At 44.9% G+C, this 12,715-nt stretch overlaps 1 protein-coding gene across 2 annotated transcripts in view; it reads left to right on the top strand.

Moving 5' to 3' along the window:
• The window catches only part of Rpn2 (ribophorin II), a 46,171-nt gene extending 33,721 nt beyond the window's left edge, over positions 1-12,450 (top strand). Inside the window, exons 12-18 of one of the 2 annotated variants that reach the window (XM_051187742.1) lie at positions 1,796-1,990; positions 3,052-3,138; positions 4,898-4,993; positions 6,649-6,724; positions 8,149-8,278; positions 9,608-9,655; positions 12,106-12,450. In XM_051187742.1, coding sequence (XP_051043699.1) covers positions 1,796-1,990; positions 3,052-3,138; positions 4,898-4,993; positions 6,649-6,724; positions 8,149-8,278; positions 9,608-9,655; positions 12,106-12,118 — 645 coding nt within the window. In that variant the 3' untranslated portion in view covers positions 12,119-12,450. The remainder of the gene's footprint in view (positions 1-1,795; positions 1,991-3,051; positions 3,139-4,897; positions 4,994-6,648; positions 6,725-8,148; positions 8,279-9,607; positions 9,656-12,105) is intronic. The other variant, XM_051187749.1, reaches the window with a different exon arrangement.
• The last annotated feature ends 265 nt before the right edge of the window (positions 12,451-12,715 follow it).

Below are 12,715 nucleotides of genomic sequence, written 5' to 3'. Positions count from 1 at the left end.
ACTATTTAGAAGATGTATTTAAGACAGATTAACTCTTGGGAGGGTTTTAATTAAAACAAAAAAGTAATACTTTGAAACAATTGTTTTTGGGGGGGGGGTATTGTTTTGTTTGTTTCCAAGATGAGATTTCTCTGTGTAGCTGTAGTTGTCCTGGAACTCAGAGATCTGCCTGCCTTTGCTTCTGGATGTAGGGATCAAACACATATGCCACCACTGTGTGGCTTAAAACAGTTTTGAAAAAAATGGAAAACCTAGTGAAAAAACAAATGTTTTTGTTGTTGTTGCCAAAGTAGATTTTCTGAAAAATACCTTTTCAAGTTTGTGCCTATTTTACATTATAAAAACAAAAGGCATTATGTATTTTAACTTAATTTTTTAAAAATTTTATATGTATGAGTATTTTGCCTTCATGTAAGTATGTGCACATGTACCTGGTGCCTGTGAAGGCTAGAAGAGAGCATCAGATTCCCTGAAACAGTGATTACAGATAAATGTAAGCCCCCATATGCATGTAACCATTGAGCCATCTCTTCGTATGTGTAATTTGTGATTCAGTAGTCTCTCACATAGCTGTGACCTCTTGTGAGTGTGGCAGTACAGGTGGAAGGCAGGCATCCTCTCCCCACCCCTAGACAGGACTGATTGCTATAGCCAGGATGCTCTGCATTGTGGCCTCCCTTCCTTCAGTAATTTGATGTGTGGACTTGTGAGATTTATGCTTTGTGCGTAGGTCCAGCACTAGCTGTGTCGCTATGGTAACTTATTTAATGCTCTTGCCTTACAATCTGTGTAAATTGTAGCCAGCCACTTGTCTTGTTGAATTCTTTGTCTTGAAGCCCTTGAAAGGAAAGCCTTGCATGAATATTAAATTTTGTTGCAGTTCTAAGACACATTGGCGTAAGACCTTAGTTTCTTGTGCCGTAGCTGAGGACACCCAAACCCACTGTACTACAGCTGGGTAGCTACAGTTGCTTGGTTGCTGGGTGGCTCGGACTCCCCAGGCACTTCACCACGTGCTTCACATACTTTATTACAAAATCTTTACACAAATGCACCAAGAAGTTAATATTTGTGCCTTAAAGATAGAGAAGTCAGGGTCCAAGGAAGTTCAGGTAACCTACTTGGCTACCAAGTAATGGAGCCACTGTCTTCAGGGCCAGGCTTTCTGTGACACCAGGTTGCACTGTTGATTAGAACTCCGCCTTGTTATCGACAATAGAGTGTCCACAGCTGCATCTTGAGCTGGAAACACTAGGAAATTAAAAGTGAGCCTCTTGCGCTCCTCATCTCCCTCCTCTTCACCCTCTGGTGGAGAAGCTAATTGGGTAGCAAAGTGGCCAGAAGAAACTGCAGTAGCAGCAGAGGGCAAATTATCACAAACTGGGCATCCAGTCTCCCAGTTACTGAGCATTGGCTGGACTCCTCAGTTCAGTTCCTCTCTTCTTGTTTTTGTTTGTTTGTTTTTTGGGTTGGTTTTTATTTATTTATTTATTTTCTTTTTCTTTTTTTCTTTTGAGACAGGGTTTCTCTGTATTGTTTTGGAACCTGTACTGGAACTTGCTCTGTAGACCAGGATGGCCTTGAACTCAACTCAGTTTCTTTCTTATTCAAGCAAAAGAGTTGTCTCTGGGGTAGGAACTAGGGTGAGCTGGCTGCTTCTTCCCTTCTCAGCAGGGCAGGGTTCTCACTAAGACAAAAGAGTAGCACTCTGCCCCTGGCTGATTTAGTGTGGGGCCCCAGGGCGTTCTGAGATGGTCAGATGGAGGTGTTTTGTTGTTGTTGTTGTTCTCTCCAGACATTTGTTCGACTTCATAACCAAAAGACTGGCCAGGAAGTGGTGTTCGTTGCCGAGCCAGATAACAAGAATGTGTATAAGTTTGAACTGGACACCTCTGAAAGAAAGATCGAGTTTGACTCTGCCTCTGGCACCTACACACTGTACTTAATCATCGGAGATGCCACTTTGAAGAACCCAATCCTCTGGAATGTGGTATGTGCCTGATAGGTGTGTAGGTGGGGTTGCTGTGCCACAGCTCACACCTGACAGCCTTGCTGGGAGGCCCTGTGGTCTGCTGTACAGAGGGTCATACATACTCTGTACAGCGCCGAGTGGATGCTTAATAAGTATTGATCAAACGAATGAAATGTACAGGTTCCTTGAACTTCTATAATCTATCAGAAAGAGGTTTTCTTATTACATCAAGGCACTGTGGGGATACATAGATGAAGAAATATGGCCTTTGAGATCTGTTATAGCCTAAAGAAGAAGAGGACAGTGAGTGGTGAATTGTAGGTGTGCAGAGTGCTAATAAATAATGTCCAGCAGTTATATGATTATATTACAGGTTACACAGCTCGTCCCATATAGGCTTCACTGTTTTGATAGTTGTGATGACAGAAACATATTGAAAGACAACTTTGGAGCAAGGAATTGAGGCATCACAAGGCTTCCTGGAATAGCATCTGGGAGCACAAGTTGAGGAGCCTCCAGAGAAGCTTGGTGTGCTTTCAGGAAGATGAGGAATTGTTTTTCCGAACCTTGAGTCTGATGGAGGAGCAGGAAGTGATGGGATGGGAAATGGCAGAGAGCAGATACTGCATTCAGATAGGGCTGGTCTTCATGCAGAATGAAAGGGCAGCTGCCTTTTTCCTGCTATGTTCGAAATGCCTTCTCTAGGATTTAAAGATACTTTTTATGAGAGTACAGTTTCTTTTCTTTTCTTTTTTTTCTTTTTTTTTTTTTTTTTTTTAATATGATTAAATCACACTTCCAGGGACACCTGGCAGTTTCTGATTACAGCTGTAGCCACCAGCATTCTAGCTGGGGTTTTCATATTAAGCAGCTTTGGGGGCTTTCCTACTCTACTAATAGGAAATTGGAATCTGTGCTCTAAAAGGCACTTTCGGCAAATGCTAGGTTTGTTCTTAAGATTTTCAGTGCCTCTGATTGTCAGCTAATGGATGAGAAGTGATTGGAGTGCACGGAGGCTTTTCAATCTTTGCTTCCGCCCTCTTCTCACGCTGTGCCTCAAAACTGTTCTTGTTTTTCAGGCTGATGTGGTCATCAAGTTCCCTGAAGAAGAAGCCCCCTCCACTGTTCTGTCTCAGAATCTCTTTACTCCAAAGCAGGAAATTCAGGTATATTCTAAAGATGTCATCCACTAAGCCTGGACTTGAGGTGGACCCAGAGAGAGGTGGCAAACTTCTGAGCTGTGGCTCTGGCCCTTTAGCCTGTTTGCATGGTGCTTTATGGTGTGAACTTTGCCTCTCTGGGAATTGGGTGGGGCAAGTTAGTGGTCCCACCTTCCAGCTCAAAGTACAGCAGGGGTGAGATGAGACCCCAGACTACCACTGGGCAGTCTGAGGCACAAGTAGGTGTAGCTCTCATCCTTTCGACTGACTAACATCTGAAATAGTCTGATTAACAGGGGTGGAGGGAGCAGGGCTTTACCACCCTAGCTAAGTCATTGTCTGGCTCAGGCCACTCCACTCCCATTCCTTGCAACACAAAACAAGTAAGCTCTCCCCAGCCCAGCCCATAGGATGTTGTGAAGACCAAAGTGGACAAGAAAAGTATCTCTGAAACTCTTCATAGAATAAACACACAGTTGTCAAGGAAATGAGGTGGGTCCCTCACTGCAGTTGGAGGAGATTCAGTCAGAGCAGTAGCATGGAGTCCACTGCTAAAATAATGAACAATAGCCAGGTGCAGTGGCCCATACCTGTAATCCTAAAGCTGAGGCAAGAGGATCATGAGTTCCAACCAATAAAATAAAGGACAAGTGCTCAAGGGGCAGGGTAAAAGGTTCTTTCTAAATCCTTGTCATGTTCTGTGGTATTGTTTAGGAATGCAAAATACAGTCACACAGCAGTATTATCTGTGACAATTGAAGGGGGCAGGGTGATCTACAGGGTGGACCAGGTGGCAGCAGCCACCATAGATAGCATTGGTAATCCCTTAACACAGTGTCAGCAAAAGAGGAGCCAAGGTGAAAATTTAGGTGCTGGAGCCTCAAGCAGAGCTGCCTTCTCGTAGAGCTGTGTTGACTGGTCATTGGCAAGTGGAAAGGAGACCATACTTACATACTGCAGGACAAATATTTGAAAAGATAGGAGTTTATAAGTGTTAGAGCTAATTTTTCCTCACAGGATCTTTTACAAGCCAAGTAGAGCGATCGGGCTCTCCCTAGAAACTCTTTACCTAGAAACTGAGGCAGAGAGTGACATGCCCTTAGTCTCATGGCCAAACATCTACTTGGGCCTAAGTAGATCGCTGCTACTTGTACTAGCTCATGCTGTTGAGGGGAGCTACTCAGAATTCACTGTCTGGTTGCTCAGGAAAAGATGAGACAAGTCTAAGAGGCGTGCTAGCCAGCTTTCTGGTTTACCTCTAGAAGTTAAGCAGAGCTGATGAGGGAGATCTGTTGAGACCATCTGTAGAGCCATGGCTGGGAAATTAAAGTGTGAGTTAAGCGTGGACCGGCTGTAATAGACCCTGTTAAATTCTAAAGGGGGGTGGAGTTACTGTTGTTGACCAAGTAACGTGACAGAAGCACTTTGAAGTCCACAGTCCTCTTCGGGTGTGCCATCCAAGCCATCCCTAGGACTGAGTTTGCTTTTGACACAAGCCAGGTGGCCCTTGGTGGTCTGCATTCTCCAGCCTCTACATGGCAGAAAGGCTGGCTGTATACTGTCTGAAACCAAAATAGTGTCCTAGGAAGAGAGACCTCTGGGATCGGAAGCCGCCTTTAAGAAAAGGTGTACCGCCAACCAAAGGCTTAGCCTCTAGGAGGCATTTCCTCTCCGCGATGGCTGGCATTTGGTCCCTGGTACACACGGGCAGCCCCTGCTGAGAAGAGCACATCCTGAAACTTCCCGGTGTGTCTTCTCTCGTCAGCACCTGTTCCGAGAACCTGAGAAGAGGCCCCCCACCGTGGTGTCCAATACCTTCACAGCCCTCATTCTCTCGCCCTTGCTCCTGCTCTTTGCACTGGTGAGTCACCGTAATTAGCATGGGCAGTGTGTCTGGCTCTAGGAAGACAGATGTAGCCATTCCAAAAGAGCCTTTGTGCTCTGCCTAAAATACAGCTTGGTGGTGGTGGGGGGGGGGGTCCAGCAGCTGTGACTTGAACTAATAGTCAGAAAGTTTTAGAATAAGCAGAATTCCCCACAGGGTGGGGGTGGGGGACAGCCAAATAAACCCATCCATTAAGAAGAGAGCATGAGAAAATTCCTACAGCTCCTGACAGTGACAAAAGTATACAGTCCAAGATCTCTGGGGTAATGTTCAGATGAGATCAAGTGTGGAGAAAAGAAAAAATCAAAGTCAGTGTTGATAGCTTTAAGAATGGAGAACAAGCTATGCATCCCAGATCTTCTGGGAGCATGAAACCGGAATGAACTCAAAGTCCGCTTAGAAGCAGTGTTAATTAGTCTGCCCACACATTGGAATGGTGTGCCAGTTAGCAGGATGATAGATCTGCACACTGATGCCAACAGGTGTTACACAAAGAGGCAGGCAAGGAGGTAGTTTAGTGTAATCCTCTTTGTGGAAAAGTTTTTAAACTATATTAATGTCACCTCTTAGGAGGAAACTTGGAGACTAGAAAGCAAAAACATTCCTAATTTTAATATTTATTTGTGTGTATAGGTGTGCGTATAGTGGTGTGTGTATACATACATACACATGCATACGTGTTTGGTTTGGTTTGGGTTTTTTTTTTTTTTTGAGACAGGGTTTCTCTGTGTAGCCCTGGTTGTCCTGGAACTTGCTCTGTAGACCAGGCTGACCTGGAACTCAGATATTCCCCTGCCTCTGTCTCCCAAGTGCTGGTGAGTGCCACCACACCTGGTTTATGTACACCTTTTTTTTTTTTTTTTTTTTTTTTTTAAAGACTGTCTTAGAACTGGCTATATAGACTAGGCTGGCCTTGAATGCACAGAGGTCACCTGCCTCTGCTTCCAGAGTGCTAGGATTAAATACATGTGCCACCATGCTAGACTCAATTTATATATTTTAATCAATTAAAATTTTTTTCTTTCTTTAAAAATCATAAACATAGGTATATAACCACAAAGTTCAGAGAATTTGGCCAAACAAAAAACAAAATTTTAGATATTGATTTTATAAGTTATCTATCTTAAATTAACTGGTTGATTTCCAACAAAGAACAGTGATTAAATATAGAAAGCATGTCACAAGCTTTTATAAGCAGAGCTGAAGTGTGGGTGTTCTTGTATTGGACTGGTGGAATTTCAGAAGTCCATCACAAGAGCTTGTTCCTGATGCCTGTAGCTTATGATGGCCACCCTGGAGAACTTAGTGAAAGTATCAGTTACTTCCTTATCAGTGTAGCTTCTGACCTCAAAGCTCCATGGTCTTGTCTTTTTTGTTTTTAAATAGAAGAGTTTCCCATCATTGAAAATGATACTCAGGTTTGAGTTACCCAAGCACAGTTGAGAGCAGTTATTCTGCTGCTTTTCAGAAGGGAAAGGGGCAGTTCTTCCTGAGGACTCAGACAGGAAAATCCCTGTCTTTCTAGTGTGTGTGAACTTTGAAGCTCTGGTGCTAGCCATTGGATGGGAGCTGGCATAGTAAGGGACTCACTCTTTCACCTTCTAATCTTCATTTATTTCTCCATCATTCAGTGGATCCGGATTGGTGCCAATATCTCCAACTTCACCTTTGCTCCTAGTACAATTATCTTTCACCTGGGACACGCTGGTAAGTGCCCCAGGCCGCTAATTCCATTTAACCTCCTCTGACATTTTGTCTGCCCACAAAAAAGTCCTGTTAAGTAGGTCCACACCTATTAACTATAATGGCTTAATAGTATAATATTTCCCTCTTCCTCCTGGCCTTTTAGGACAGTTAATATGATGATAAACCTGTTTGGCCCATCAGCTTAGAATAGCTGTCCCTCTATTGGGCCTCATTGTACTGTGAGCTGTGGCAAAAACCATTTGCCCTCATTTAATAGCCCTGCTCATTTGCAGAGATTACTCACTTAGCATGTCTTTACACTGAGCCATCTTCCTGGATGAAGAGCATTTAATACAGTTTCCAGAGGTTATCTTTCCCTAACACATCGATCTTCACATTTGCTGGCAGCTTTCTCTGGACAGTAATGAAACAGTCCCCTACCTCTGACAGACGAACTGTCCTCCATTGTTCTTTGGAGGGTGTAGATCCTAAACAACCTAAACATGACAGGGCAGTATTCCCAGGTCATTAAGCATTTCCAGACCTTTATATTCCACTGGAAAGTTCAGTATTTTAATTCCTTTGCCTCTCCAAGGAGTCACCATCTCTACATCCATCGTGCATGGCTACTCCAGGGGTCCAGGCAAATGTGCATCTGTATTTTTCTGAGGAAAGGAAGTCTATAACTTTGATCAGATTCTCACGGTGGTCCATGACCTCAGAAATGCTTAAGCATCCCTGTGGTAGTTCATCTGTCATCCTGACCAGAACTGGCAGGGTGACCTTTTTCCCCCACTTAGTTAGTTACTGGACTTGAATGACAGCCCTCCTGGGTCAGGCTAGGAACAAGACCTGCATAGAAATGTATTTAGAGCCATGACTTTTTGGGCCAGTATGCTTTAGTATGTTTTTCCTCATTTGATTCTCATAGTTCAGTCCTGACAGTGATTGGGGCAGGAACTGTGATCCATTTTGATGGTAAGGGAATTTGGTCTCTGAGAAACTTAACTGAGCCCATTCCACTGAGCCTTCCCAGGCCTCTTTGCTCACATCCTAGCCACAGTAGGCAAATTATTCTTGGGATGGTTCTAATGGAAAGGAAGTGAAAATTGGCTTATGTTCTGAACATTCTTATTAAAAATTTGAAATGCAAAATGATATATCTCAGATATTATAAAGACATAACCCTACATGAAAGAAACAGAAAGTAGACAGGAATAGGTCTGTAGATCAGAGAGGTAAAGTAGCTAAAGTCAGATTTTTACCTCTAGATTTCGTGGTAAACAAGGCAAGTATATTGAGCCATCTCCTCTGTGCTGTTGAGATAAAGGGTTAAACATAAAAGCTGCCTAGAAATACTGACTTTATGACAACAGGTTCTGCGCCTTACTCCCTTCCCCACTGTCACTGCTTCGTTTAATTGGATGTCATGACATTTCTTGTAGCAATGCTGGGGCTCATGTATGTCTACTGGACTCAGCTCAATATGTTCCAGACCCTGAAGTACCTGGCTGTCCTGGGCACTGTGACATTTCTGGCTGGCAATCGAATGCTGGCCCAGCAGGCAGTAAAGAGGTGAGGCTGGGGATGGACCAAGCTCCAGGGTGGGATAACAGATGTTTGTGTGGGTACTGCCAGCCTATCTCTTAGACCGTAGAGCTATGTGGCAGAATGATTGACATCCTTAGGGGCAAGTCTGACCCCTCATGCAGCCTGTTAGAGAAACCATAAGCAGGTCTTTTACAGAGGAAAGAAACCTTAGTGACCAGTTGTCCTCCACATTAGAAAAGGGGATGCGTTATGTCGTCTAGAGGGTTATTTATATAAGTGGTGTAAAGTTTCACACGTGCTGGCTGTGTGAAAACCCTTCTTGCCCTCCTCCTCTGCCCCCAGAGTGGCACCTCTGGGACTCTGGGTTCCATAGGTTTGTGTTCTGCCCCTCGGCAGTTGTGTAGACTTGGCAGCAGCTCCCAGCAGGAGCATCCACTCAGGAGCCCACACTGCTACCCAGAAATCAGACAGCCTAAGAGGCAGACAAATGCTCAGACCGTGACATGGTGGCAGTTTGACTTTCAGAACAGAATTGGAGGCAAATTTAAATGTCACATAGGTGTTTCTCATTGATTTGACTTTATTAGAACCTGACTGATTTCAGCCACGCAAAGGCCAATAAGAAAAGGTCAGAATTGCTTTCACCTTTGAAAGAAATCATTTTCAGACGCACCCTGCTTTCTCCCCTCTGGGACTTAAGCTGGTAGAATGGAACTCAGTAAGTAGCATGCCCTTAAACGTGCTGCCAGTTAGAATTGTTTGATCCAAGAGGGGTGTTATCAAGGAGGCCACTGATGACTGGACAGGATGGGGGTTCTCATTCTGAGCTTTGGAGTGCCTCACTGTGAGCTCCTATGCAAACATTCCTGACTTCCTGTGCTAATCTGGGTCCCTTCAGAGCTGCCCTCATCAGCTGCTCCACTCTCCTGCCGCTGTGCTTTGCATCCACAAAAGGCTAGGGCTTGATTGTTTTTCCCAAGCAGAACACTATTCCCTTACAGCAAACTGGTCTGGGCTCCCAAAGAGCAGAAAGCTGATCGCTGTAACTTCTCTGAAAATTGTCCACAAGACTAGCAAAGTCACAGGAGAGCAATGTGAGGAAACCGTTCCCTATAGGCACCATGCAGCAGGAATTCCTACTGTGAATCCCAACTCATATGCACTAGCTGCAAAGAGCCACGCCTTTCATTAGCAGCCCTATGGCTCTCCCAACCCTTACAAATCCAGCAGCCTGTGCTGTCTGGGAAGAGGCCCGGCTTTGACGGGAGCTCTGGTCGGGGTTACCATGTGTGTCCTCAGCTTGTTCTCTCTCACTGTCTTTCCTTGATTCTCAACCCCTCTTTCCTTTGGCAGGATCGCTGCAGAGCAGAGCAGTAGATTGGCAAAATATAGGACACTACGGTAAAGATGAAGGGCGACTCGTCCCAGAAGCAGGCTCCCTTTCCCGTCTTGTCCACCTCATGCATGCTGGTTACTGTCCTGTTTTCAGCCTGCTCCTTCCTCCCCACCATTCCCTGTACCAGGGTGAATTCTGAGGCCATTCCCCTGGGGTACTACAACAACCCTGTGTGAGAACAAGAATTGAGGATAAGACAGTTCTAACCTGGGCTTTTTGACCCCTGTCATCCACCCAGACTATGTGGACCCACTAAACAATGGTCCCATGGCAACTCCTGGCACACCTTGTCACTGCTACTAGGCCTTTCCGTAAACCCTGATCTCTACTTGGCCGAATCATGTGATTTGGTGAGATTCAGTTGAGAATGACTGATGGCATAGATCAAAGCAGAATTGTGCATCGTGGCCCTCCTTCTGAGGGCTCTTGCTGAGGAGGCAGAGTTGGTGAGGACTAGAGCAAAGGCAGGTTGCTGCTCCATGGGTCTCCTCCTGTAGATGAGGGGCCCTGAGAGGTTCTGTGGAGCTTTTGTCCTGTATGTCACAACTGCTCAGCACCCTCAATCCAGCACTGTCATGTAAACAAGAGCGTGGCTGCCACCCAGGAGCACCATCTCCCTAACCTGGAGGTGGGCTGGATTGGGCCTGTGTGACATAGTTGACTGACCTCGGCCTTAAACCACAAGTAGGACGTGTCTCCTTTTATCCCTTGCCTTGGAAATAGCTTTCCCTGCCAAAGAAAGGAAACAAATCCCAGCACACCTAAGTTTTAATCCTCTGAAAATAGGAAACGTCAACAAAAACAGAGGGTCTAGAGCTTTCTCAGTGCAGTGTGTGAATAAGCTGGGTCACCTTGTCCTTTAATACAGAGAGAAAATGGCATTTTTTTTGGAGGCCATTGTTTTATTGTTTTTGTTGTATTCAGGTTTAAGCGAGGTGCAATGCCAAACATGGTAGCTTACACCTGTAATCCCAGCATTTGAAGGCAGAAGCAGAAGAATGAGGTGTTTAATATCTCCTGGGCTATAGGTGACCCTGAGTCTAAATAAATAAGTAATGAATAAGCACTCATGTAGTCATGCGACTACTACCTCAGTAAGATAGACTCATCATAGTCTAAGAGGCTCTCCTGTACCCGTGTGGGCTGTCCCTCTGCCCACCCTGGACCCTGGCCTTCCTCATTCGGTTCTGCCCTAAATTTTAGTTGCTCTGTCTGAGGTGTTTGCTTTAAGAACTACTCCTTTGCAACTCATTGAGTTCTTTCATTCTTTACTCTGACTTTGAAAACTCTGACCCCTCCTGCTGCTCAAGTCTGACTGTTGGAGCCTTTGGAACTTGTAGGGGCAGGGACCAAGTGTACAGACTTAACCCCTGTGGCTCAGTGCTGTCAACTGAGACCACATATGGTTTAAGTGGGTATAGTGGATGTTCTCAGTTGCTGGCCAAGACCTAGAGTTGCTAATTCTGCCACCTCATTTCCTACCTTTGCTGCCCTTCCAGCATGGACATTGCCAGGCACATACCCTAGTGTTAGAGATTTCTGAGCATTGGTATAGGATTAGAGGCACACACTCTGGTCCTCAGGACCCAACACTGTGCCTGTGTGCCTTCCTGGGAGCTGGTTTAGTGATTGGTTTGTAGCCTTCCATTCTGTGAGACTGACATAATCTCTCTAGTCCTATGTATGACCCCACTGCCCACTGGGGACGTAGTGTCCTGCTTCTGCTTGCCGTGTGCTTGCTGCTGTCACCCCCTGGTTGCATTCTTTTGGATTATCAGTTTCTCTTCTTGTGCTTCCACAGCTCTTAGAGTCAGGGGAAGTGGGGGGGGGGGGGGGGGGAGTGGCAGAGATTCTTGTCTCCTCTGGGAAGTGTGCATGCATCCCAGCACTCAGGCGGCTGAGGCAGAAGGATCACAAGTTTGGGACCAGCTTGAGCTACATAACAAGACCCTACCTCAGAAACAAACGAACCAAAACAACTGCACCGAAACCAACCAACCAATCAGTCTACACACCAAAGAGGAAAAAGAAAAACCAAAACCAAAGCAATGGTTCTTGTGAGCCAAGTTGCATTTTCCATCCTCATTCTGTTTTAGGTTGGGTGCTGAGTCTGTACTGGCAGGATCATACTTGTCTCTGTTTTTATGATTGAACTCTGCCATCTTTCGGCCTGTACTGTGAGGGTGTGCCTGGAATTACCTCACCTGTAGACTTCCACATGCTCCTTCCTTAGTTGTCAGATTTGCTTTGTGGTTTTCAAGCTGTCATGGCCTTCAGTTATTTTTTGAAACGAGATGGATCATATATAAATGGAACCAATAGGTACAGGGCTGTCCCCTTGTCGATAACATCTTCCAGTGGGAGACTATCTTGATCTCCCTGTTGTCCCACTTAGGAACCATAACTCTCTCAGTTGAAACCATCAGTAATTGTTTCTGTCTTCATTTTCTTCCAGAACAGCACATTAGTTCCTGAAGAAGGTTGAAGATCCTACAAACTGAAGTGATTGTTTAACAAGGAGTGAAGACAATTCATAGAGTGAAAGGAGGGATGAGGGGAAAACAAAACAGAAAATGAAAAGAATCTGTTATTTAAAAAGAAAAGAGTTGAGATGTGGTTACGCTTTTACTTGTTTTTTACTTTCTGTTTTACAGAGCAGATGCGTTTGGGCCCAGATTGTCTGTTCCTTTGTCATGATGCCTGGCAAGATGCTGTGACTATCCCAAATGTTGTTACATTTGAAAAGTTGAAATCTGTAATTCATCTACTTTGGAATAAAGAGAATGATGATAGGAACAAAGGTCTGACTGAGACTTTATTCCCATTTATAGAGCCTAAAGTATATAATTCGAGGGCATGGCTGAGGCCAGGTTATTAGTGTCTTGGCAGTCGTCCGTTGGTCCTTCTCACCTCCTTGTTAGCAGTACTGAGAGTTGCCTAGAAAAGCCTGTGTCCTTTCTGTCCCAGCAGTGAGCACTTGGTAGGGGTCACAGTCGTAGGATTTACGGGTCCTTTGTGTTCAGCCACAAGAACCTGCCTTGAAAATTTGGGCTTGGTTATGTAAA

This window comes from Phodopus roborovskii, unplaced genomic scaffold (assembly GCF_943737965.1).
Source record: "Phodopus roborovskii unplaced genomic scaffold, PHOROB, whole genome shotgun sequence".
Taxonomy (NCBI): Eukaryota; Metazoa; Chordata; class Mammalia; order Rodentia; family Cricetidae; genus Phodopus; species Phodopus roborovskii.
The sequence above is the reverse complement of the archived record's forward strand: the minus strand, read 5'-3'. Positions and strand labels throughout refer to the sequence as shown.